This window comes from Staurois parvus, unplaced genomic scaffold (assembly GCF_062004578.1).
Source record: "Staurois parvus isolate SC_StPar_1 unplaced genomic scaffold, SC_StPar_1.0 ptg000719l, whole genome shotgun sequence".
Taxonomy (NCBI): Eukaryota; Metazoa; Chordata; class Amphibia; order Anura; family Ranidae; genus Staurois; species Staurois parvus.
In genome coordinates this window covers 3,867,499-3,893,899 of record NW_028318515.1, presented here as the reverse complement: position 1 = coordinate 3,893,899, position 26,401 = coordinate 3,867,499, and the positions used below count along the sequence as shown (strand labels likewise).

The window sequence follows — 26,401 nt, the reverse complement described above, 5'->3', positions numbered from 1 at the left end:
GTTAGGAGGGCCCTGCTCCTTGGAGCTTACAATCTAAGAGGGAGGGGCTGGTGGTACAAAAGGTAATAACTGTGGGGGATGGACTGGTAGGAGGAATAGAAGATTCCATTATTAGCTGAGGGCAGGATAGGCTTCCCTGAAGAGAGAGGTTTTCAAAGATCGCCTAAAAGTGAGCAGAGTAGGCGATAGTCTGATAGATTTGGGTAGAGAGTTCCAGAAGGGGAAGGATGGGGAAGCTCTGGAGAAGTCCTGGAGACGAGCATGGGAGGAGGAGACAAGGGAGCTAGAGAGTAGGAGGTCATGTGAGGAGCGGAGAGTACGGTTTGGGTGATATTTGGAGACAAGATTGGTGATGTAATTTGGGGCAGAGTTATAAATGGCTTTATATGTTATTTTGTGAATGTTTTGAATTTTATCCGTTGGGCAATGGGAAGCCAGTGGACAACCTTTTAAATGTATTATTTATTGGATGAGTTGCAGTATACTGTAAAGATCTAATGTAATTTCTCTTGTGAAGTTAAATTATGAAAATCAGTTTTTGCCCTCAGTGCGCAATATAAGGCTTGCATGAAGTTAACCTCTGACTGTTAGGCTGCTAAATTTTATGATTATAGAACTTCAGTTAAGATTACCTCTGCAGATATTATCTTCTAATCTTACTCTGTAATGCTCTATCCTCTAGATCGAGTTGGATGGCAGTTGCCTGCTGTGCTTATTGATTATCCAGATGGCTTAGATCGTTACAGATATTTTGCCAAGTTTTTGTTGGAAGGAAAGGTATGACTAGACATTAACATAGTTGTACAAGACGACAGAATTGGGGTGAAACAAGAATGTTTCTGTTTGGGTGCAAAAAAATTACTTCTCTCTTCTCCATTCGCCTACAGCTACTTATTACTATTCACATTTACAAGCGAGCACAGGCACAAGTGTTAAACACACATACAGGAAAGTAGAACTCAGGCTTCATATTTGGATATCTTTTCACATACACAGAATTTATACAGAACTGAATTATTATTTTTGAATTATGTTGAGGATGTTGTATGGATATCAGAAATCTCTCTTCCAGATGTACCCTATCCTCATAAAACACAAATCCCAACTTTACAAGCCACATCCTTTTACTGGCTTAGGTATAGCCTTAGCCATTTTTAGTTGGGTATTTAATTCTGTCCTTTTGGGAATATTGTACACTTTTTCTGTATTGTACATCTATCTGTAATGAATCTCCTTAGTGTGTTTTTGGGTGTTTAGAGCTTGCATAGTCAAGTGAACATGATAGCTGTCAAGAAGGTCTAGGAGAATACCCAGGCAAAAAGTGATACAGGCAAAAAGTGATTTTATGTAGGGGGCTAATAACTATAGAATATTAATAATTATAATAGTAAATCTTGTTAAAAAAATGTAATTGCTGTCAAGTTTAAAAAATAGATGAGGGCTTTTATGGATTACAGTTGTGGAGTAAGTGTCTAAATTTGCTAAAGCCAATCTCCAGGCAGATATAAAAGACACAAACTAATGATGTTTTGTATTATTTAATTCACCTTTAACCCTTTTGCTTCTTTAAGTATTATGAAGGCAACCGTACCAGCATGTAAACAAACTCTCAGCTGCTCTAGCAGGTGGGAGATTGTTTTCATTTTCTTCTCTTGGCTGTGGACTATATAGTAGTTTCAGACAGCTATTTGCAAGGTCTTACCTCTATTTACTAATCTTGCTGTTTGATCCCAGAAACGCTTCACTTTCAGCACTTCTGGGTTCAGAGTTGTCAAATCCCAGCTGCTGCAGCCAGAAAAGCAGCAGATTGAGCACAGTTTTTGCTTCATATGTTTAGGAAGAGTGCAGTTTGTCATAAGGAGTCTAATAGATGACAGATATCTCCTTAACCACTTCTTGCCCATCCATTATCATAATATAATGGCCGTGCGGGAAAGCTGCCATCCTGGGTGGATGTCATATAATGCCTTCCCACGATCGTGCCTCGTGTGCGCACCATGGGGCGTGCTGCAACACGATCTGTCACACTCTGTGAGAGAAGAAAAATTTATTTAATCAACTATAGTATCAGGCTGCAACATAACAAAACTGGAAAAAGTGAAGGGGGTCTGAATACTTTGTGAATGCACTGTAAGCAGCGCAGCACTATTCTTGGGGAATTTTATTACTGTAAGCATTACTTACAAAAATTGAATTTAGTAAAAGCCAGTTCTGGTATGTCCCCCTATCTTTGCACTGTGGACTGTTTCAAGCAACAGAGGATCAAAAGACCAAATAGGTAAATCTCAAAAGAATCCACCAAAACGTAAATAACAGGGTGCCTGTGGGGAGGATCTATTAGAACAGAGAGCAGAGGACACAGGGTAAGGTCAGCAGCAAGTTAGGGGGACCGGCAAACAGTAAAAGATATCCTTGGTGCTTAAAATTATCATCCAAACCTCACCTATACCCCATACTACTGACCACATTTGGGGATAGTATCTGAGAGAAGGAGACATCAGATGGCTTCCCCTAATATGATTCTGAACATGACCTGCTTTACAATAGGCAGGTTCTCAGCTTACACTCCAGCATGCACAACACGTCCCAGGATGGTGTCCATGCAATGATGTCACTCAGCTTCACAACTAGTAAAGCATGCACTTGTCATAGAGGGGGCACTACCTAGCTTTGAAAATGCTAAGATAATTGTGAATGTGCAAAGACAAAAGCAGACACCCATACCGTGGACGCCACCTAGAATACTGGCTTGTAATGATACATGATCCATATTAGTATTGCACCAAGGCCTCTGGCATGCCATCCACTTTGGTGGACCTTGGAGATATTTGAAATTAAAGCAGAAATACACTGCCTTGAAAAAGTATCCGTACCCCTTGAAAATTTCTACGTTTTATCATGTTACAACCAAAAACGTAAAAGTATTTTATTGGGATTTTATGTGATAGACCAACACAAAGTGGCACATAATTGAAGTGGAAGGAAAAGGGTAAATGTTTTTCAACATTTTGTACAAATAAATATATGAAGAGTGTGGCGCATATTCAGTCCCCCTGAGTAGAACCACCTTTTGCTGCAATTACGGCTGCAAGTCTTTTTGGGGATGTCTCTACCAGCTTTGCACATTTAGAGTAAAATTTTTGCCCATTCTTCTTTTCAATTTAGTTCAAGCTCTGTCAGATTGGATGGCGAGCATCTGGGAACAGCAATTTTCAAGTCTTGCCACAGATTGTCAATTGGATTTAGGTCTGGACTTTGACTGGGCCATTCTAACACATGAATATGCTTTGATCTAAACCATTCCATTGTAGCTCTGGCTGTATGTTTAGGGTCGTTGTCCTGCTTGGAGGGGAACTTGTGCTCCAGTCTCAAGTCTTTTGCAGACTCTAACAGGTTTTCTTCTAAGATTGCCCTGTATTTGGCTCCATCCATCTTCCCATCAACTCTGACCAGCTTCCCTGTCCTCCTGAAGAAAAGCATCCGCACAACATAATGCTCCCCGCACCATGTTTCATGGTGTATAAAGGGTGATGTGCAGTGTTAGTTTTCCACCACACAGAGCGTTTTGCTTTTAGGCCAAAAAGTTCAATTTTGGTCTCATCCGAACAGAGCACCTTCTTCAGGAAGGAAGGAGTGGGTGGAAGGGAGAGGTGGGTTGGTGGAAGGAAGGGAGGGGTGTGTGGAAGGGAGGGAGCGGTGTCTGGAAGAAACGAAGGGAGGAAGGTAGGGGTGGGTGGAAGGGAGGGGTGGATGATGGAAGGGAGGGAGGGGTGGCTGGAAGGAAGGGGTAGGTGGAAAGAAGGGGTGGCTGGAAGGAAGGGGTGGATGAGTGGAAAGGAGGGAGGGGCGGAAAGAAAACCGAACCATCAGGTATGCTCTGTGCAGCAGTGGGGGTGGTGACGAGCAGCGATCTCCTGTATGGCTTTCAGCTGGAAGCCGCTTCTTCTCCTCTCCCTCCCGCAGCTTCCAGCTGCTTTATTGAAAGCCATACAGGAGATTGCTGCTTGTCACCACTTCCACCCCTCCCACACACCCCTAGTCCCAGCACTGCTCGCCGCCCCCACCTTGTTTCCACTCACGGGCAAGTGGATTGTGGGCTGCAGGGGGGTTCTTGACCCCACCCCTTATCTATGCCCCTGCCAACAAACCTCTGAGCACTTCACAGAACAGCTGTATTTATACTGAGCATAAATTACACACAGGTGGACTCTATTTACTAATTCGGTGCCTTCTGAAGGCAATTGGTTCCACTAGATTTTAGTTAGGGATATCAGAGTAAAAGGGGTTGCTGAATACATGTGCACGCCACACTTTTCAGATAATTATTTGTAAAAATGTTAACCATTTATCATTTTCCTTCCACTTCACAATTATGTGCCACTTTGTGTTGGTCTGTCACATAAAATCCAAATAAAAAATATTTAAATTTTTGGTTGTAGCATGACAAAATGTGGAAAATTTCAAGGGTGAGGAATACTTTTTCAGGGCACTGTAATTACAATTACCATCATTTTTTTTCATGGCCTCTGCTTTCATAAAATTTATGTTTTAAGGGTTTTCGATAATCTTAGTCCAAAAATGTGTGTTTTTAATATGTGCATTTTTTTTAATGCAAGCAGTGCAAGTACCTAAATTTGTCCTAGTATTAGCCTACTGCTGTCCCTGTACAGCAAAGCTCAGAGTGGAAAAGGAAGAAGCAGTATAAGAAGCATTTCATTAACCAAAAAGGGGCATGCTTATAGGACCAGAAAGCAGAGTGACAGGAAGGATTTCACCTTCACTGGCTATTCAAAATCTAGGGGTGGATCCATGACAACCTGGACTCAGAGGGAGTGGGTTGAATTATGCTAGTCATCATTTCACCCTGAAGACTGAGAATAATGGTGAAAAAAGTACTGTGGGGGACAGTTCCGGGGTGAAAGTAAATTTTGCAGTAAAACTTTTTTTATTCTTTTAATAGGCTTTTTTTTTTTTTGCTTGAAGTCCTGCTTTAACTACAGTAATGATAGTACTTGAATAGGAAAGACAAAGTACATGTGAGGATTAAGAATTTTACATGACAGGCATTTTCTGGAACACTTATTCCTGGGCAAAACTGTTTGGGCCTCTGGGTTACAAGCAGAGTATCTGTGGCCCTGGTTAGCATGCACAGTGGTGGAATACACTGTACAGGTAGGGAATGTGTTTACGTCAAGTTATGTTAGTTGGTATATGGGATGAGTTTGCAATTTTAGTCAATTTTTGTTCTGACATCGTGAAAAAATTGTTTGTTGTGTAAATAATAACTGCCATGTTTTGTTATAGGTGGTAAAAAAGTTGGGCTCCTACACCAAAATTCTCTTGTCAAGCCCCACAACCATGCTTAAGTCATGGGCCAAGTAAGTAATATTTACTCACAAATAACCACAGATGTCAGTTCTGTTTTGCCACAGTAGTTTACACTATATTATCAACCATGCTTTATTGCTTGCAATAGATATTACCTTTTTTTTTTTTTTTTTTGAAGTTGTACTTGCCAAAGTTTGGTAGCAGACACACAAGGGCCATATCACAAGGTATTTTGTAGTAGTGATATATGACATGCTACAGAACCACTCTCTTTAATGTTTTCTTGATAGGAAACATGAATGGTCTGAGTGACAGCGATTTTTAGCTCAATTTATAGCAGAGTTGCTGAGCAATTTACTTTTCTCTATTCTGCATTAAATGACAGAGCTTGATGATAATTAACCACTTGCCTACTGGGCACTTTTACCCCCTTCCTGCCCAGGCCAATTTTCAGCTTTCAGCGCTGTCGCACTTTGAATGACAATTGCGTGGTCATGCAACACTGTACCCATATAAAGTTTACATAATTTTTTTCACATAAATAGAGCTTTCTTTTGGTGGTATTTATTTGCTGCTGGGTGTTTTTATTTTTTTGCGCTATAAACAAAAATAGAGCAAAAAATTTTGAAAAAAAAAATTATTTTTTCTTTTGTTTCTATTATAAAATTTTGCAAACAGGTACTTTTTAGCCTTCACTGATGTGTGTTGATGAGGTGGCACTGGTAGGCAGCACTGATGGGCACTGGTAGGCAGCACTGATGGGCTCTGATGAGGTGGCATGGATAGGCAGCACTGATAGGCGGTACTAATGATGCTGCACTGATATGTAACGATGGGCACTGACTGGCGGCACTGTTGGGCACTGATGGGTGGCACTGCTGGGCAAAGGTGGGTGGCACTACTAGGCACTGATTGGCACAGGTGGGTGGCACTGAAGGGCACTTGTGGGCGACGTTGCTGGGCACAGGTGGGTGGCACTGCTGGGCACCGTTCATCAGGGCACTGATCATCCGTGCCGATCCGTCCTCTGACAATTTCCGGTTATCGGCAGTACTTTCCTCACTCTGTGACAGCGTGAGGAAAGTGCAGCCGATAACTGGCAACTGCATTTACCGGTGATCTGCTGTGTCATTGGACAAGGCTGATCACGTGGTAAAAGGCCGCTGTGATTGGCCTTTTACCACACCACGTGATCAGCTGTGCCTGTAGGACACAGCGATCATGGAGATCGCCGGGAGGCATGCGGGAGGGCGCGTTCTAGGAGAATATCATATGACGCCCTCCCAGGACTGGACAACCATGCTGTAGCCATCAATCGGCTATAGCACGGTTGCCAAGTGATTAAGCTATATAGGTTATACTGTTGCCTACAGGAGAAATTGACATTAGGCACATAGATAACTAAGGGCCAACTTGGTGCTATAACCACTGCTCAGTTTTGTCTAGTGTCCTTAGGATAGGAGAATGGATATAATTTTCCTTTCTTTATATTGTCTGGCTTTATTTTGAAGAATTTTCTACTTTCGACATCTACTGGTAGATGTAAGCCTAATTACATTTAGCCTACAAATGCAGATTTTCCAACTTCCTTAAGTATACTGGAGTTCTCTTTTGTGATGGCCCTGAGGTCAGCAGTGACCACTGGTCTGTGTTTCAGTTTACACAGGACTCTGCTATTTAGGTAAAGCTAGTATATCTGTGGATTCTCTGCAGATTTATTGTAACCAGACCTGCGAAAGTACACCTATTCCTATATCTGGTAATGGCTATCAGGCTATGATTAACCAAGGAAATTTTCCCCTTTTTTGTATATGGGCTGTGTGTGTAACTTCCTTCATAGAAATAAACATGAAATGTCTATGGCATGAACATGGTTTGAGAAAGCAGCCTCAGCACTCTGAATCACGTAACCAGGGGCGGACTGACAACTCATGGGGCCCCCGGGCAATAAGGGATCATGGGGCCCCTGTGTCTTTGCCCAAACTCAAAAAAGCCTATGAAAAAGGTACCAGGGGCATCTCATGGGGCCCCCTACTGATCCCGGGCCCTCGGGCAGTGCCCGGGTTTCCAAATGGTCAGTCCGCCCCTGCACGTAACCATGCACATCGGATTTTGCTGGCGGTGAAGTCAGGTCCAGTCCGGCGCCTCCTATCTGCTCCACTGTGGTGTAACTGTACTTTAAGCGTCATCATTTTGTTTGGCTGGGATCTGCTGAACACGTAATTTACAGGAGTGAGTGCACGCAGGAGTGCCTCTTCCTTTTTAGTATCTTTTCTGGCTCCACCCAACCAATGTTGTCTTATCAAATAACTTTCTCTGGATGTGATTTCTGAGCCAATGCCCTCTGTATGCTGCTGTGTAGAAGCCTTTGCTACTGTACAGACAATCCTACAGCAGAATTTTCTTCAGGCATGTTTAATCTATCTGGTCTTCCAAAAGCCCCAGCCTGCCTGTACACCTGCACCAGGAAGCACATACAGCGGTTCCCCGAGGAACCCAGCTCTGAAGTGCAGATGCTGAGTGGAGCTGCAAATATGTGGTGCCAGCAAGTAACCAGGAAAAGCTTACTTTAACAGACGAAACACGTTAGCAAAAGTGATGGTTTCTTCTTAAAAGAAAAACATTGCTACTTTATATCAACATAACTACCCCCCCCCCCCCCCCCCCCCCCCGTTATACAAAAATTTGATAGCTGACTTGACCAGATGGTCTATAGGGCCCCTCTAATGGTTTGGTAGGTTGCATACTGTCAAAATGAATGTTTTGCCCCGGATACTGTATTTCCTCTGATAACCATATATAACTCAGATCTTACCATGTTCGAGCAGAAACTACTTAAATTTATCTGGGAGGACAAGAGACCCAGGGTGAACAGACAGATGCTCTTCACACCTAAAACGAGATGTGGCCTGGGGGTCCCGGACCTCTGGAATTAATTTCAAGCTGCACAAATGGCCCAGTTGGCTCACTTTCTTACTAGCAAAACATTGATGCCTTGAATGTCCATAGAGGGCACAGCCACGTCCCACAGGTCTTCTAGCCTGATGTGGCTACAGTCTAAAACAAGACTGCTTGTTCTTTGCCCCACCCTTTCCTTTTCATTGAGCTTGTGGGACAGACTCAATACATCTCATCATCTTCAATCAGCCAATAGCCCCCTTGTTCCTATATTGTCTAACTCATTGTTCACCCCTGACCTCACCCCTGCATCCTTCAAATGGTGGAGGTATAAAGGATTGCAATGCTTTGCTGACATCTGTGTAAGGGGAGGGTTCTTTCGCTCCAGTTGTTACGGGAGGGACACCAACTCCCTGGTGCAGAGGTCTATCATTACATGCAACTACTTAATTTCTTAAAATCAGTACTACGCTTGGGGGGGATACTTCTATCTGGATTGCCTTTGAATTTCTGTGTAGCTCATGTGACATAAATCTGGTTTGATATCAGTAATTTTCTCTGTCATCTTCTTCCAAACAACAGTATATGCTAAAATGGGAACATAACCTGAAAGTGGACTTGGATCTTGAGGATTGGATTGGCACAAATGAGCGGGAAATGCATCCAGCACATACATTAATACCTCACTTATAGAAGCAAACTACAAAATGTTACTTTGATGGTATATGGTCCCAACAAGATTAGACTCTTACGTCCTTGGAGCCTTTTCACACTGCTTTAGAGGCTGTTCCTAAGATGGTTCTTTCCTGTATATTTGGTGGGAATGTCCAAAAGTCTGTAGATTCTGGATTCGGATCTACAATTTCCTTTACTCATTAACGGGCATGAATCTTAAAAAGAGCCCACAGCAGGCCTTATTGAGACGCCCAAGTTTAGAGACTCCCTGGTATGTGAGGAGGCCAATCTTTTTTTGTCTTTTTAGCAGCCCACATCGCAATAGCAAAGTCGTGGAAATCCCCCACAATATCGTTTGACCTGGTTAAGGACAACATTTCATGTGGAATTTTATCATGGAGGATAGTGGAGAATTTCTCATTTATTATATATGAAAAGAAAAGGAACACAAAACATAACCCGCATTAAGATACACATCATCCCCATTTGATGATTTTACCTACAAGGATTGAAATCGCCTAGACTGATTCTTTCTGGCTCTTTTGTGTTCCTTAACCCTTTCACACCTAAGGGTAAAACAATTCTTAAGGCCTGACACAATTTTGCAATTTTGACATGTTTTAGCAAAACTGTACATATTATCACAACTACTTTGTACATCTAGGTGGATTATGCCTTGTCTTTTTCAGGACAAATTGGGCTTTCATTTGGTGGTAAATGGTAATGGATATCTCCTGATTTTCTTATTATTATCAAAGAAAAAACTGACCCAAAATAGTAAACAAAATTTTTTTTTAAATTTAGTTGTATATTTCTTGCTACTACCATAGCCAACCACCAAAGAACAGCACAAAATAATTTCACCTGTTCCTAACGATCGCAGCAATACCACATATGTGTATGTTGTTTTTTGTACCCTTAGTATGGCCCACAAACAATAGTGTACAATTTGCTTTTTTTTTTATCCTGCCACTAACTGACACTGATATTAATTTAAAAATTAAAAAAAATAAATTCTTACAAAAAAATCGGTCTGATGCTCCTCTACTCTCAATGCCTGGTGAGGACCATGTTCTGTGGTGAAAATCCCCTCTTGACAGCTGTCTCCAGCAAAATGTCTGGCACTGGTTGGTTCAAGGGTGGGGAGAAGGAGCTCTCCTCCTTGTGGATGGGAGCTGGACCTCTGAGTTCTGGGCTGTTTGACTGGAAGACACAAGACGTCATTCCCGGAGGGGCTGACATCTTCACAGTTGGAGACTTCCGGTTTTAGGCCTCATTGCGGTGTAGGAAGAGGGGGAAAGGGCTGGCTGGTGTCTTTCTGCTAGCTCTCATGGGAATGAGTGTTGGTGCGTCACTTCAGTGATGCTCATGGATCCTTCCACTCTCCCTCAGACTCGGTGGATTCAGGCTCCACCAAATCCATTTTTTTGTTCTTCACTTTGCCAAGACACACACTTTATAGTAGCTACCAAACTTAATGGTTATTTCACTAAGCCTGTAATGAGTTCAGTTTCTTTAAGCTTTTGCTCATCAAATGGTTACAGTAGTGCTAGTGCTTGCAATGTAGACCATTCTTTTTTAAAAATAACACTTCATTTTAATTCCCTTTAGACTACAACCTAGAACAGAAGTGTTACTAAAGGCCTTGGTTTCAGAGAATGCAGATAACCGTTCTTCACTACTGGCTGCATGGAAAAATGACCCGAAATGTAAGTAGACATGCTCCCAGCCTTTGAGTTATTGTAATAAACTGCTGTACAATAGTATATTTTAATGTGTGCGCATATCTTCTGCATAACTTATTTTTTTAAAAAACTGAAAAACATCTGCTTTCTCACCCACAGATTTGCTACATGCCTTTTGTCAGTGGATCCCTGAAGCTGTACATGAAGATTTATCTAAAGTCTGGCCACCAGTCATCTCCTCTAATTGAGCTTTGCCCTGTAGCTGTCCATAGAATGAATACTGACAATACATGTTGAAGAACCTTTGCCTCAAAGTGCCTTAAATACTCAGTATTTAGTCAAGATCAAATTGCCGCATTGACATTGTCAAGACTGTATAATATTCTGTTCACCAATGTACTTTTATAATGGATATCATACATTGTTACAATGTAACGAAGTTCTTATTGGTTTTTGTGAAATTTTTGTATTATATTCTGCATGTGGCCATCAAGGCCTCATTGTTATGGAGTACATACTGTAACATATGTACATACTGAATTGAAATTAAACATTTAAAACTAAATATATTTTCTATATTTGTGTGGATGCAAACCAGTCTATCTTTGGTAATTAGGTATGTGATATAAAGGGCGGTTCAGCAGGGATCATCCTACTGTCACAATTTCTCAAACAGGTTACGGTCTTAATTCAGCTAAAAAAAGCCTCACCTCTTCTACTCCCGATTATCCAGCGGGTCGGACAATGATATACGGGTTCCAGATGATGCTGGGGAAATAAGGGTAAGTGAAGATGATATAAAGTAACCAGACAGCGCCAAAAGGTGTTAAATTGTCCAGCAGCTGGAAATAAACTAACCCCCTGGGTAGACAAAAATAATTTACATAATACGAGTGGTCACAACACTATCCAAAGATCCTTAAAAAGTGCATATGAAAAACCAAATTTCCATATGTAGATGATAATGTTCTCATTATGCTGTCACCAAACAGATGATGAAATTGAGCCTTGTATATCAACTTATATTCTTTTCTTCTTTATCTCCATTTGGTATTCTGTGTGTACTCCCAAGGTAAATAAATAACAAAAAAAAGTATATATAGTGTTGTAAATTTCCATTTATTATGACACCAAAATAAATTCTTCCATTTACTTTATAAAGTGCAAAAACCGCATAAAAACACCTCTTCACCACGTGATATTGCTGACCATCCACCTAGCTTATTATTTACCCTTACCCTCAATAAGGGGACTTCCTGCCACAATATACATATGTCTTTCCTCCAAGATCCCTTACAATGTGGCCTCTTTCTTCTGCATTAATTCCCCAAAACAGAAAACTTACATATAGTGTAGTATTCCTTTAAACTGAGAACCTCCCCTCATAATATAACTTACATAATAAAAAAGTGACAAAACTGTTTATTTCTTCACCACCAGTGTGCTTCTCCCTTAAGACCATCAACTGGTTTCTTGGTCCTCTTGACACTTCATCTCCAGCTCCCTCCACATACTCTACTGGAGCACAAGTTTTTAAGGATTACTGCACTACGATCCCTATGTTTTATTGCACATATCTGGAGGTCATGTTACTGTGAAAAGTACGCACACCGGTGGTGAAGAAATACAGTTTGGTGATTTTTGTCACTTTATTATGTGAGTTATATTCTGAGGGAAGTTTTGGGGTGTTAATACAGAAGGAAGAGGCCACATTGGAAAGGATCTTCGAGGAGAGACATAGTGCCTTGAAAAAGTATTCATGCCCCTTGATATTTCCACATTTTGTCATGTTACAACCAGAACGTAAATGTATTTTATTGGGATTTTATGTAATAGACCAACACAAAGTGTCCCATAATTGTCAAGTGGAAGGAAAATGATAAATGGTTTTCAAAATTTTTTACAAATATCTGAAAAGTGTGGTGTGCATTTGTATTCCGCCCCCCTGAGTCTATACTTTGTAGAACCACCTTTCACTGAAATTACAGCTGCAAGTCTTTTTGGGTATGTCTCTTCCAGCTTTGCACATCTAGAGAGTGAACTTTTTGCCCATTCTTTTTTGAAAAATAGCTCAAGCTCTGTCAGGTTGGATGTAGAATGTCTGTGAACAGCAATTTTCATGTCTTGCCACAGATTCTCAATTGGATTTAGGTCTGGACTTTGACTGGGCCATTGTAACTAGAGATGAGCGAAGAAATGAAAAATTCGATTCGACTGATTCGGCGAATTCGTGGACAATATTCGATTCGAGTCGAATAAATTCGCTGTGAATTTAACTTAAAAAAGGGTGTTTCTAGGCTTCAGAGAGACTTAATATTAGTGCAGAACACTGTACCTTTAATTTAAATGCCCTTGGAGTCTGCTGGGGAAGAGAAATAATACTGTCTGTCAGTATGACATGCAGATGAGTGCCGTCGATCTTAGAATCACTGCACACTTCACTCCTTTGGCCAGTCACGGGGCCAAAACCAGTGTTTGGAGCCACAGTGTGGCGGTGGAGGCAGCAGCAATGGGAGGCCATACAGCAACCTATGACAAAATGGAAACCAGCAGGAGCGTGAGGAGACCTGAAAGTGGCACATGGCAGAGTGGGAGCAATGGGAGGCGGTACAGGGACCCAGGTCACACTGTGGGCCCAGCAGCAGCGTGACCAGGCGGTACGGGGGCCCATGGCCGATATGGGGCTTGGTGGCACCTATGGAAGGCCTGTAATCTGCCAGCAACCTATGACAAAATGGACAACCGCAGGAGTGTGAGGAGATTTCAAAGTGGCACATGGCAGAGTGGAAGCAATGGGAGGCCGTACAGGGACCCAGGTCACACTGTGGGACCAGCATCAGCGTGAACAGGCGGTACGGGGGCCCATGGCCGATTTGACCTCATTCATCCCATAGTCCTGCCGACTCACGAATAGCGTGGCCTCCTCAAAGGGCCTGAGCAAGCGCAGGTGTCACACATGAGCTGACAATGGCTGACATCTAAGTTACACAGGGAGTACCTTTATCCGCTTTTAACATCAGGAAATCTGTGATGGCCTTTAGCTGTTCGTAAAGGCGGTCTAACATATGTAGGGTTGAATTACACCTTGTTGCAACGTCACAGCATGAGGAGTCGGTACGGGGGCCCATGGCAGATTACATGTCTGGCAGCAGCAATGGGAGGCCCGTAATCTGCCAGCACCCTATGTCAAAAAATTTAACACACCAGCAGTGTGAAGAGACCTGAAAGTGGCACATGGCAGCAGAGTGTGGCGATGGAGACAGCAGCAATGGGAGGCCGTACAGGGACCCATGAGAGACTCTGGACTTGGCAGCAGCATGAGGAGGCGGTATATAGGGGCCCATGGCAGATTAGGGGCCTGGCAGCAGCTATGTGAGGCCCGTAATCTGCCTGCACCCTATGTCAAAAAATTTAACACACCAGCAGTGTGAAGAGACCTGAAAGTGGCACATGGCAGCAGAGTGTGGCGATGGAGACAGCAGCAATGGGAGGCCGTACAGGGACCCATGACAGACTCTAGACTTGGCAGCAGCATGAGGAGGCGGTATATAGGGGCCCATGGCAGATTAGGGGCCTGGCAGCAGCTATGTGAGGCCCGTAATCTGCCTGCACCCTATGTCAAAAAATTTAACACACCAGCAGTGTGAAGAGACCTGAAAGTGGCACATGGCAGCAGAGTGTGGCGATGGAGACAGCAGCAATGGGAGGCCGTACAGGGACCCATGAGAGACTCTGGACTTGGCAGCAGCATGAGGAGGCGGTATATAGGGGCCCATGGCAGATTAGGGGCCTGGCAGCAGCTATGTGAGGCCCGTAATCTGCCTGCACCCTATGTCAAAAAATTTAACACACCAGCAGTGTGAAGAGACCTGAAAGTGGCACATGGCAGCAGAGTGTGGCGATGGAGACAGCAGCAATGGGAGGCCGTACAGGGACCCATGAGAGACTCTGGACTTGGCAGCAGCATGAGGAGGCGGTATATAGGGGCCCATGGCAGATTAGGGGCCTGGCAGCAGCTATGTGAGGCCCGTAATCTGCCTGCACCCTATGTCAAAAAATTTAACACACCAGCAGTGTGAAGAGACCTGAAAGTGGCACATGGCAGCAGAGTGTGGCGATGGAGACAGCAGCAATGGGAGGCCGTACAGGGACCCATGACAGACTCTAGACTTGGCAGCAGCATGAGGAGGCGGTATATAGGGGCCCATGGCAGATTAGGGGCCTGGCAGCAGCTATGTGAGGCCCGTAATCTGCCTGCACCCTATGTCAAAAAATTTAACACACCAGCAGTGTGAAGAGACCTGAAAGTGGCACATGGCAGCAGAGTGTGGCGATGGAGACAGCAGCAATGGGAGGCCGTACAGGGACCCATGAGAGACTCTGGACTTGGCAGCAGCATGAGGAGGCGGTATATAGGGGCCCATGGCAGATTAGGGGCCTGGCAGCAGCTATGTGAGGCCCGTAATCTGCCTGCACCCTATGTCAAAAAATTTAACACACCAGCAGTGTGAAGAGACCTGAAAGTGGCACATGGCAGCAGAGTGTGGCGATGGAGACAGCAGCAATGGGAGGCCGTACAGGGACCCATGAGAGACTCTGGACTTGGCAGCAGCATGAGGAGGCGGTATATAGGGGCCCATGGCAGATTAGGGGCCTGGCAGCAGCTATGTGAGGCCCGTAATCTGCCTGCACCCTATGTCAAAAAATTTAACACACCAGCAGTGTGAAGAGACCTGAAAGTGGCACATGGCAGCAGAGTGTGGCGATGGAGACAGCAGCAATGGGAGGCCGTACAGGGACCCATGAGAGACTCTGGACTTGGCAGCAGCATGAGGAGGCGGTATATAGGGGCCCATGGCAGATTAGGGGCCTGGCAGCAGCTATGTGAGGCCCGTAATCTGCCTGCACCCTATGTCAAAAAATTTAACACACCAGCAGTGTGAAGAGACCTGAAAGTGGCACATGGCAGCAGAGTGTGGCGATGGAGACAGCAGCAATGGGAGGCCGTACAGGGACCCATGAGAGACTCTGGACTTGGCAGCAGCATGAGGAGGCGGTATATAGGGGCCCATGGCAGATTAGGGGCCTGGCAGCAGCTATGTGAGGCCCGTAATCTGCCTGCACCCTATGTCAAAAAATTTAACACACCAGCAGTGTGAAGAGACCTAAAAGTGGCACATGGCAGCAGAGTGTGGCGATGGAGACAGCAGCAATGGGAGGCCGTACAGGGACCCATGAGAGACTCTAGACTTGGCAGCAGCATGAGGAGGCGGTATATAGGGGCCCATGGCAGATTAGGGGCCTGGCAGCAGCTATGTGAGGCCCGTAATCTGCCTGCACCCTATGTCAAAAAATTAAACACACCAGCAGTGTGAAGAGACCTGAAAGTGGCACATGGCAGAGTGTGGCGATGGAGACAGCAGCAATGGGAGGCCGTACAGGGACCCATGACAGACTCTAGACTTGGCAGCAGCATGAGGAGGCGGTATATAGGGGCCCATGGCAGATTAGGGGCCTGGCAGCAGCTATGTGAGGCCCGTAATCTGCCTGCACCCTATGTCAAAAAATTTAACACACCAGCAGTGTGAAGAGACCTGAAAGTGGCACATGGCAGCAGAGTGTGGCGATGGAGACAGCAGCAATGGGAGGCCGTACAGGGACCCATGAGAGACTCTGGACTTGGCAGCAGCATGAGGAGGCGGTATATAGGGGCCCATGGCAGATTAGGGGCCTGGCAGCAGCTATGTGAGGCCCGTAATCTGCCTGCACCCTATGTCAAAAAATTTAACACACCAGCAGTGTGAAGAGACCTGAAAGTGGCACATGGCAGCAGAGTGTGGCGATGGAGACAGCAGCAATGGGAGGCCGTACAGGGACCCATGAGAGACTCTGGACTTGGCAGCAGCATGAGGAGGCGGTATATAGGGGCCCATGGCAGATTAGGGGCCTGGCAGCAGCTATGTGAGGCCCGTAATCTGCCTGCACCCTATGTCAAAAAATTTAACACACCAGCAGTGTGAAGAGACCTGAAAGTGGCACATGGCAGCAGAGTGTGGCGATGGAGACAGCAGCAATGGGAGGCCGTACAGGGACCCATGAGAGACTCTAGACTTGGCAGCAGCATGAGGAGGCGGTATATAGGGGCCCATGGCAGATTAGGGGCCTGGCAGCAGCTATGTGAGGCCCGTAATCTGCCTGCACCCTATGTCAAAAAATTAAACACACCAGCAGTGTGAAGAGACCTGAAAGTGGCACATGGCAGAGTGTGGCGATGGAGACAGCAGCAATGGGAGGCCGTACAGGGACCCATGACAGACTCTAGACTTGGCAGCAGCATGAGGAGGCGGTATATAGGGGCCCATGGCAGATTAGGGGCCTGGCAGCAGCTATGTGAGGCCCGTAATCTGCCTGCACCCTATGTCAAAAAATTTAACACACCAGCAGTGTGAAGAGACCTGAAAGTGGCACATGGCAGCAGAGTGTGGCGATGGAGACAGCAGCAATGGGAGGCCGTACAGGGACCCATGAGAGACTCTGGACTTGGCAGCAGCATGAGGAGGCGGTATATAGGGGCCCATGGCAGATTAGGGGCCTGGCAGCAGCTATGTGAGGCCCGTAATCTGCCTGCACCCTATGTCAAAAAATTTAACACACCAGCAGTGTGAAGAGACCTGAAAGTGGCACATGGCAGCAGAGTGTGGCGATGGAGACAGCAGCAATGGGAGGCCGTACAGGGACCCATGAGAGACTCTGGACTTGGCAGCAGCATGAGGAGGCGGTATATAGGGGCCCATGGCAGATTAGGGGCCTGGCAGCAGCTATGTGAGGCCCGTAATCTGCCTGCACCCTATGTCAAAAAATTTAACACACCAGCAGTGTGAAGAGACCTGAAAGTGGCACATGGCAGCAGAGTGTGGCGATGGAGACAGCAGCAATGGGAGGCCGTACAGGGACCCATGACAGACTCTAGACTTGGCAGCAGCATGAGGAGGCGGTATATAGGGGCCCATGGCAGATTAGGGGCCTGGCAGCAGCTATGTGAGGCCCGTAATCTGCCTGCACCCTATGTCAAAAAATTTAACACACCAGCAGTGTGAAGAGACCTGAAAGTGGCACATGGCAGCAGAGTGTGGCGATGGAGACAGCAGCAATGGGAGGCCGTACAGGGACCCATGAGAGACTCTGGACTTGGCAGCAGCATGAGGAGGCGGTATATAGGGGCCCATGGCAGATTAGGGGCCTGGCAGCAGCTATGTGAGGCCCGTAATCTGCCTGCACCCTATGTCAAAAAATTTAACACACCAGCAGTGTGAAGAGACCTGAAAGTGGCACATGGCAGCAGAGTGTGGCGATGGAGACAGCAGCAATGGGAGGCCGTACAGGGACCCATGAGAGACTCTGGACTTGGCAGCAGCATGAGGAGGCGGTATATAGGGGCCCATGGCAGATTAGGGGCCTGGCAGCAGCTATGTGAGGCCCGTAATCTGCCTGCACCCTATGTCAAAAAATTTAACACACCAGCAGTGTGAAGAGACCTGAAAGTGGCACATGGCAGCAGAGTGTGGCGATGGAGACAGCAGCAATGGGAGGCCGTACAGGGACCCATGAGAGACTCTGGACTTGGCAGCAGCATGAGGAGGCGGTATATAGGGGCCCATGGCAGATTAGGGGCCTGGCAGCAGCTATGTGAGGCCCGTAATCTGCCTGCACCCTATGTCAAAAAAATTAACACACCAGCAGTGTGAAGAGACCTGAAAGTGGCACATGGCAGCAGAGTGTGGCGATGGAGACAGCAGCAATGGGAGGCCGTACAGGGACCCATGAGAGACTCTAGACTTGGCAGCAGCATGAGGAGGCGGTATATAGGGGCCCATGGCAGATTAGGGGCCTGGCAGCAGCTATGTGAGGCCCGTAATCTGCCTGCACCCTATGTCAAAAAATTAAACACACCAGCAGTGTGAAGAGACCTGAAAGTGGCACATGGCAGCAGAGTGTGGCGATGGAGACAGCAGCAATGGGAGGCCGTACAGGGACCCATGACAGACTCTAGACTTGGCAGCAGCATGAGGAGGCGGTATATAGGGGCCCATGGCAGATTAGGGGCCTGGCAGCAGCTATGTGAGGCCCGTAATCTGCCTGCACCCTATGTCAAAAAATTTAACACACCAGCAGTGTGAAGAGACCTGAAAGTGGCACATGGCAGCAGAGTGTGGCGATGGAGACAGCAGCAATGGGAGGCCGTACAGGGACCCATGAGAGACTCTGGACCTAGCAGCAGCATGAGGAGGCGGTATATAGGGGCCTATGGCAGATTAGGGGCCTGGCAGCAGCTATAGGAGGCCCGTAATCTGCCAGCACCCTATGTCAAAAAATTAAACACACCAGCAGTGTGAGGAGACCTGAAAGTGGCACATGTTTGAGGCATGATTCATGGCGGATTTAGTCAGTTGTGTCAGGAACTGGTGGTTTGAAATCCAGACTAATCCACGCCTGATTCATTTTCACAAACGTGAGTCTCTCCACACTTTGGGTGGACAGTCGTGTCCTCCGCGGAGTTACAATACCTCCTGCCGCACTAAACACGCGCTCCGATGCCACGCTACTGGCCGGGCATGACAGCCTTTCAAGGGCAAATTCAGCTAGTTGGGGCCAAAGGTCAAGTTTCGTTGCCCAGTAGTCAAGGGGATTGTCTACCTCGGTTGGCAGGGTGCTGTCCAAGTAGGCCCAAGCCTGTTGTTTGAGCTCCTGCTCCAGGTCCACCTGATGCTGCTGCTGCTGCTGCGGCTGGTTAGTAGTTTCCTCACTGCGCTGGTGAAGAAAGCTACTCATCATCGACTGCAGACTGAGGCAGCCGCTGCTGGTGGAGCTGCCACTGCTCCTACCACCCCACCCCTCCCCTGCTGCCATGCCAGTGGAACGCGAGCGCACAGGGCCCACAGTGTCTGAGGATGGACGTTGGCGCACAAAGGCAGAGACCAACTGACTACATAGGTGGTTTTTATAGTACGTAATTTTGGCCTCCCTCTCAGCAGGTGTGAAAAAGGCCACCATTTTGGACCGGTAGCGAGGGTCCAACAAGGTGGACAGCCAAAAGTCATCCCTCTGTCTGATGGTTATTATTCGGCTGTCGCTACGCAAGCAACCGAGCATGCTATGGGCCATTTGTGCCAAGGAATGCGAGGGACTCCCTGCCTCCATCTCCACAGCATACTGCCACGGTGCGTCTGGGTCCTCTGTCTCCTCCTCCTCCTCCTCTACCAGATGCTCCTGCTCCTCCACTCCTGTCCGCTGAGTGGAAAAACCACCCATTTCACTCAATAATTCCTGAGCACAAATGTCCTCCTCTACCTCCTCCTCTTCTTCCTGTCCTGCCCCCACAGGGGTCATGTGGCGTTGAGATCTGTGCGCCACGTCTACCGCACCCTGACCAGCCATTGTTAACAGCATTTGTTCCAGGACGTGCAACAGAGGAATGACGTCGTTCATCCCATAGTCCTGCCGACTCACGAATAGCGTGGCCTCCTCAAAGGGCCTGAGCAAGCGGCAGGTGTCACGCATGAGCTGCCAATGGCTGACATCTAAGTTACACAGGGGAGTACCTTTATCCGCTTGTAACATCAGGAAATCGGTGATGGCCTTTCGCTGCTCGTAAAGGCGGTCTAACATGTGTAGGGTTGAATTCCACCTTGTTGCAACGTCGCAGATCAGGCGATGCTGTGGAATTCCGTTCTGCCGCTGCAGCTCAATGAGGGTGTTCTTTGCGGTGTAGGAATGGCTGAAATGCATGCACAGTTTACGTGACATTTTAAGGATGTCTTGCAGTGGGATGGTGGATTTTAGGAACCGCTTGACAACCAGATTGAACACGTGAGCCATGCATGGCGCATGGCACAACCTTCCTTGACGCAGAGCAGACACCATGTTCTTTCCGTTGTCAGTCAACATGGTTCCGATTTTTAGTTTGCGCGGAGACAGCCATCTGTCGATTTCTCTGTTCATTACACTCAGCAGTTCCTCCCCTGTGTGACTACGTTCGCCAAGGCATACCAGGTGCAGCACAGCGTGACACCGTTGCGCCCTGCACATGTGATATGCCGGTCGGGTAATGGGACTTGGCACGGGGGTGGCGGCTGAGGACACGGCGGAAAAAGAGGTGGTAGAGGCGGACATGCTTGCTGGACCAAGGACGTGCAAACGTGGAGGCAAAAGCGTCGTGACCTGTCCAAGTTGCTGGTGCGGCTGTGCCGGCACCACGTTCACCCAGTGGGCCGTAAATGACATGTACTGTCCCTGACCGTAGTTACAGCTCCACACGTCGGCGCTGCCGTGCACTTTGGCAGAGACCGACATGCTCAAAGACTGGCCCACCATCTCTTCTACATGTGAATGCAGGGCTGGCACTGCCTTTTGGGCAAAGAAATGACGGCTTGGCACTCTCCACCGCGGCGCGGCACAAGCCATCATTTCTCGGAAAGGTGCTGAGTCCACCAGTTGGAAAGGGAGGGACTGCAGCACCAGCAACTTGGACAGGAGGACGTTCAGCTTTTGCACCGTCGGGTGCGTGCTCGCAAACTGTTGTCTCTTGGATACGGATTCCAAGAAAGACTGTTGACGGAATCCGAGAAGAGGAGTAGCAGGAGAAGGAGCATCTGAACGAGCGGAAGATGCCAATGAGCGACAACTCCCCTCAGCAGAGGTGTTGGAGCCTTGACTGGCTGATAGAGGGCGATTGACGACGTCGGGTGACGGAGCAAGTAACGGAGCGGGTGATGGAGCGGGGGCTGGGGCAGGCAGAACCGCCGTATGTTTATCACGGTTTTCCCAGGCCACCGAATGGTGACGCTGCATATGCTGACGCAACGCTGTAGTCCCAACATGGGCCCCCTGGCCACGCTTGCATTTCTGGCCACATAGTCGACATACGGCTACGTTTACTTCCTCGGGCGGCTTGAGGAAAAATTGCCACACCACCGAGTAGGAAACTTTGCCCCCGCTACTCTTCACTGGCTGACTGCTACTTCCTCCGTGCGCACCGGCACCACTACTGGCCGTGGTGGTAGGCTGCAGTGGAGCTGGTGCTCTACTCCGTGGACGTTTGGCTCCACTGACACTGATGCGACCCTGCTGCTGTCTCCTGGGCAACCCACCGACTGTTTTGCTCGCTGCCAAGCTGCCACCCTCTTCTCCTGATGATGCGGAAGAAATTGCCTGATGACGACGAGGCTGCCAAGTGCGATCAACCTCCTCATCATCAAGTAGGGTCTCCGCCTCACTACTAGCCCCCTCGGCTGCGTCTGGGTCAGGAGACAGACCTGTCTCTAGACCGGCTACCGAGCCACTCTCCTCGCCAGTACTTGTTTGCTTGGCTGCTGAAAAGGCCGATGTCTCCCCCCGTTCCTGACCGCCCTCTGTTAGCTCTTCCTCACTGTACAGTGGGGCTGAGCCCACAGCATGCGATACTTCGCTTGGTGAGGGAACAGCAAAGGACAGGGGCAGGTAGAGGACACGTGATTTCAGTGGGCTTGGTCCCGGGCCATGCCAACTAACGGTTGTGTCTGACGTACCCACCGACCGTTGGCTGTAGGTGTCAGAGGTGACCTGGGAAGAGGAAGACGACCGAGCCAACCAATCAATGACGGCAGGGTTGTCGGTGGAGACACGACCGCTGGATGACACCGGGAGCACTGGCCTCTGGCTGCGAATACTGCTGCCTCGACCCCTTCCTCTGCTGCCACGTCTGCTCGCTCCTAAAACATTGCCTCCTCTGCCACTCCTCTGCATGTTGTCTGACATACTATTTAATTCAACGATTAGGTGTCCCTGAGTAACAATTCTCTGGCACTCAGTAACAATTCTGTCTGTCCCTGAGTATGAATTCTGTGGCCCTGAGTAACAATTCTGTGTCTGTGCGAGTAACAATTCTGTGTCTGTGCGAGTAACAATTCTGTGTCTGTGCAAGTAACAATTTTGTGTCTGTGCGAGTAACAATTCTCTGGCACTCAGTAACAATTCTGTCTGTCCCTGAGTAACAATTCTCTGGCACTCAGTAACAATTCTGTCTGTCCCTGAGTAACAATTCTCTGGCACTCAGTAACAATTCTGTCTGTCCCTGAGTATGAATTCTGTGGCCCTGAGTAACAATTCTGTGTCTGTGCGAGTAACAATTCTGTGTCTGTGCAAGTAACAATTTTGTGTCTGTGCGAGTAACAATTCTCTGGCACTCAGTAACAATTCTGTCTGTCCCTGAGTAACAATTCTCTGGCACTCAGTAACAATTCTGTCTGTCCCTGAGTAACAATTCTCTGGCACTCAGTAACAATTCTGTCTGTCCCTGAGTAACAATTCTCTGGCACTCAGTAACAATTCTGTCTGTCCCTGAGTAACAATTCTCTGGCACTCAGTAACAATTCTGTCTGTCCCTGAGTATGAATTCTGTGGCCCTGAGTAACAATTCTGTGTCTGTGCGAGTAACAATTCTGTGTCTGTGCAAGTAACAATTTTGTGTCTGTGCGAGTAACAATTCTCTGGCACTCAGTAACAATTCTGTCTGTCCCTGAGTAACAATTCTCTGGCACTCAGTAACAATTCTGTCTGTCCCTGAGTAACAATTCTCTGGCACTCAGTAACAATTCTGTCTGTCCCTGAGTATGAATTCTGTGGCCCTGAGTAACAATTCTGTGTCTGTGCGAGTAACAATTCTGTGTCTGTGCAAGTAACAATTTTGTGTCTGTGCGAGTAACAATTCTCTGGCACTCAGTAACAATTCTGTCTGTCCCTGAGTAACAATTCTCTGGCACTCAGTAACAATTCTGTCTGTCCCTGAGTAACAATTCTCTGGCACTCAGTAACAATTCTGTCTGTCCCTGAGTAACAATTCTCTGGCACTCAGTAACAATTCTGTCTGTCCCTGAGTAACAATTCTCTGGCACTCAGTAACAATTCTGTCTGTCCCTGAGTAACAATTCTGTCTGTCCCTGAGAATGAATTCTGTGGCCCTGAGTAAGAATTCTCTGGCACTCAGTAACAATTCTGTCTGTCCCTGAGTAACAATTCTCTGGCACTCAGTAACAATTCTGTCTGTCCCTGAGTAACAATTCTCTGGCACTCAGTAACAATTCTGTCTGTCCCTGAGTAACAATTCTGTCTGTCCCTGAGTATGAATTCTGTGGCCCTGAGTAAGAATTCTCTGGCACTCAGTAACAATTCTGTCTGTCCCTGAGTAACAATTCTCTGGCACTCAGTAACAATTCTGTCTGTCCCTGAGTAAAAATTCTGTGGCCCTAATAACGTTTCTGTGGCCCTAAGTAACAATTCTCTGGCACTGAGTGAAAATTCTGTCTGTCCCTGAGTATGAATTCTGTGGCCCTAACTAGCGTTTCTTTGTCCCTAAATAACGATTCTGTGGCCCTCATTAACAAGTCTGTGTCCCTGAGTAATGGTTCTCTGTCCCTAAGTAACTTCTCTCTGTCCCCAATTCTCGTTTCTGTGGCCCTAACTCTGTCCCTGTCCCTAGTACAGAGCGGTCTGCCTCTGTTCAATGACTGCAGGCAAATGAAGATTTCCAAAATGGCCGCTATATATACCTCGACCATTACACAGTGCTGGCTGGCTGGCTGCTGATTGGCTGATGCGATCACATGTCGTTGAGGAATGCATTATGGGGCAGCGCGCCTTGTCTGCGCGCCTTCCCCGACATCCCCGCTCCGTCGCCGCACATGTCAGCCGCCATTTTTGGAAAAATTTCGATTCGCGCGTCCGAATTAGGCTGTTTTTCGGATTCGGCACGAATCGAAATTTTTCCGATATTCGACTCGAATTCCACTTCGGATACTTCGATTCGCTCATCTCTAATTGTAACACATGAATATGCTTTGATCTAAACCATTCCACTGTAGCTCTGAATGTACGTTTAGGGTCATTGTCCTGCTGGAAGGTGAACCTCCGTCCCAGTCTCAAGTCCTTTGCAGACTCTTTAACAGATTTTCTTCTAGGATTCCCTGTATTTGGTTCCATTCATCTTCCCATCAACTCTGACCAACGTCCCTGTCTCTGCTGAAGAAAAGCATCCCCACAACATGATGCTGCCACCACCATGTTTCACGGTGGGGATGGTGTGTTCAGGGTGATGTGTAGTGTTAGTTTTCCAGCACACATAGCGTTTTGCTTTTAGGCCAAAAAGTTAAATTTTGGTTTCATCTGACCAGAGCACCTTCTTCCACATGTTTGCGGTGTCCCCCACATGGCTTCTCGCAAACTTCAAATGGGACTTCTTATGGCTTTCTTTCAACAATGGCTTTCTTCTTGCCACTCTTCCATAAAGGCCAGATGTGTGGAGTGCACGACTAATAGTTGTCCTGTGGACAGATTCTCCCACCTGAGCTGTGGATCTCTGCAGCTCCTCCAAAGTTACCATGGGCCTCTTGGCAGCTTCCCTGATTAATACTCTGCTTGCCCAGCCTGTCAGTTTAGGTGGACGGCCATGTCTTGGTAGGTTTGCAGTTGTTCCATAGTCTTTACATTTTCGGGTGATGGATTTTTTTATAACCTAGCCCTGCTTTAAACATCTCCACAATTTTATCCCTGACCTGTCTGGTGTGTTCCTTGGCCTTTATGATGCTGTTTGATGACTAATGTTCTTTAACAAATCTCTGAGGGCTTCACAGAACAGCTGTATTTATATTGAGATTAAATTACACATAGGTGGACTCTATTTACTAATTAAGTGACTTCTGAAGGCAATTGGTCACTAGATTCTAGTTAGGGATATCAGAGTAAAGGGGGCTGAATACAAATGCAAGCCATAATTTTCAAAATAAACTGCTGTACAATAGTATATTTTAATGTGTGCGCATATCTTCTGCATAACTTATTTTTTTAAAAAACTGAAAAACATCTGCTTTCTCACCCACAGATTTGCTACATGCCTTTTGTCAGTGGATCCCCGAAGCTGTACATGAAGATTTATCTAAAGTCTGGCCATCAGTCATCTCCTCTAATTGAGCTTTGCCCTGTAGCTGTCCATAGAATGAATACTGACAATACATGTTGAAGAACCTTTGCCTCAAAGTGCCTTAAATACTCAGTATTTAGTCAAGATCAAATTGCCGCATTGACATTGTCAAGACTGTATAATATTCTGTTCACCAATGTACTTTTATAATGGATATCATACATTGTTACAATGTAACGAAGTTCTTATTGGTTTTTGTGAAATTTTTGTATTATATTCTGCATGTGGCCATCAAGGTCTCATTGTTATGGAGTACATACTGTAACATATGTACATACTGAATTGAAATTAAACATTTAAAACTAAATATATTTTCTATATTTGTGTGGATGCAAACCAGTCTATCTTTGGTAATTAGGTATGTGATATAAAGGGCGGTTCAGCAGGGATCATCCTACTGTCACAATTTCTCAAACAGGTTACGGTCTTAATTCAGCTAAAAAAAGCCTCACCTCTTCTACTCCCGATTATCCAGCGGGTCGGACAATGATATACGGGTTCCAGATGATGCTGGGGAAATAAGGGTAAGTGAAGATGATATAAAGTAACCAGACAGCGCCAAAAGGTGTTAAATTGTCCAGCAGCTGGAAATAAACTAACCCCCTGGGTAGACAAAAATAATTTACATAATACGAGTGGTCACAACACTATCCAAAGATCCTTAAAAAGTGCATATGAAAAACCAAATTTCCATATGTAGATGATAATGTTCTCATTATGCTGTCACCAAACAGATGATGAAATTGAGCCTTGTATATCAACTTATATTCTTTTCTTCTTTATCTCCATTTGGTATTCTGTGTGT

The 26,401-nt window shown here is 46.4% G+C and overlaps 1 protein-coding gene across 2 annotated transcripts in view; it reads left to right on the top strand.

Annotated features, from left to right (window-relative positions):
* The window catches only part of DHX37 (DEAH-box helicase 37), a 96,858-nt gene extending 71,032 nt beyond the window's left edge, over window positions 1-25,826 (top strand). The window contains exons 25-28 of one of the 2 annotated variants that reach the window (XM_089653713.1): window positions 683-777; window positions 5,305-5,378; window positions 10,513-10,610; window positions 25,498-25,826. In XM_089653713.1, coding sequence (XP_089509839.1) covers window positions 683-777; window positions 5,305-5,378; window positions 10,513-10,610; window positions 25,498-25,586 — 356 coding nt within the window. In that variant the 3' untranslated portion in view covers window positions 25,587-25,826. Of the gene's footprint in view, window positions 1-682; window positions 778-5,304; window positions 5,379-10,512; window positions 10,611-10,745; window positions 11,152-25,497 lie in introns of those variants that run through there. The other variant, XM_089653712.1, reaches the window with a different exon arrangement.
* The last annotated feature ends 575 nt before the right edge of the window (window positions 25,827-26,401 follow it).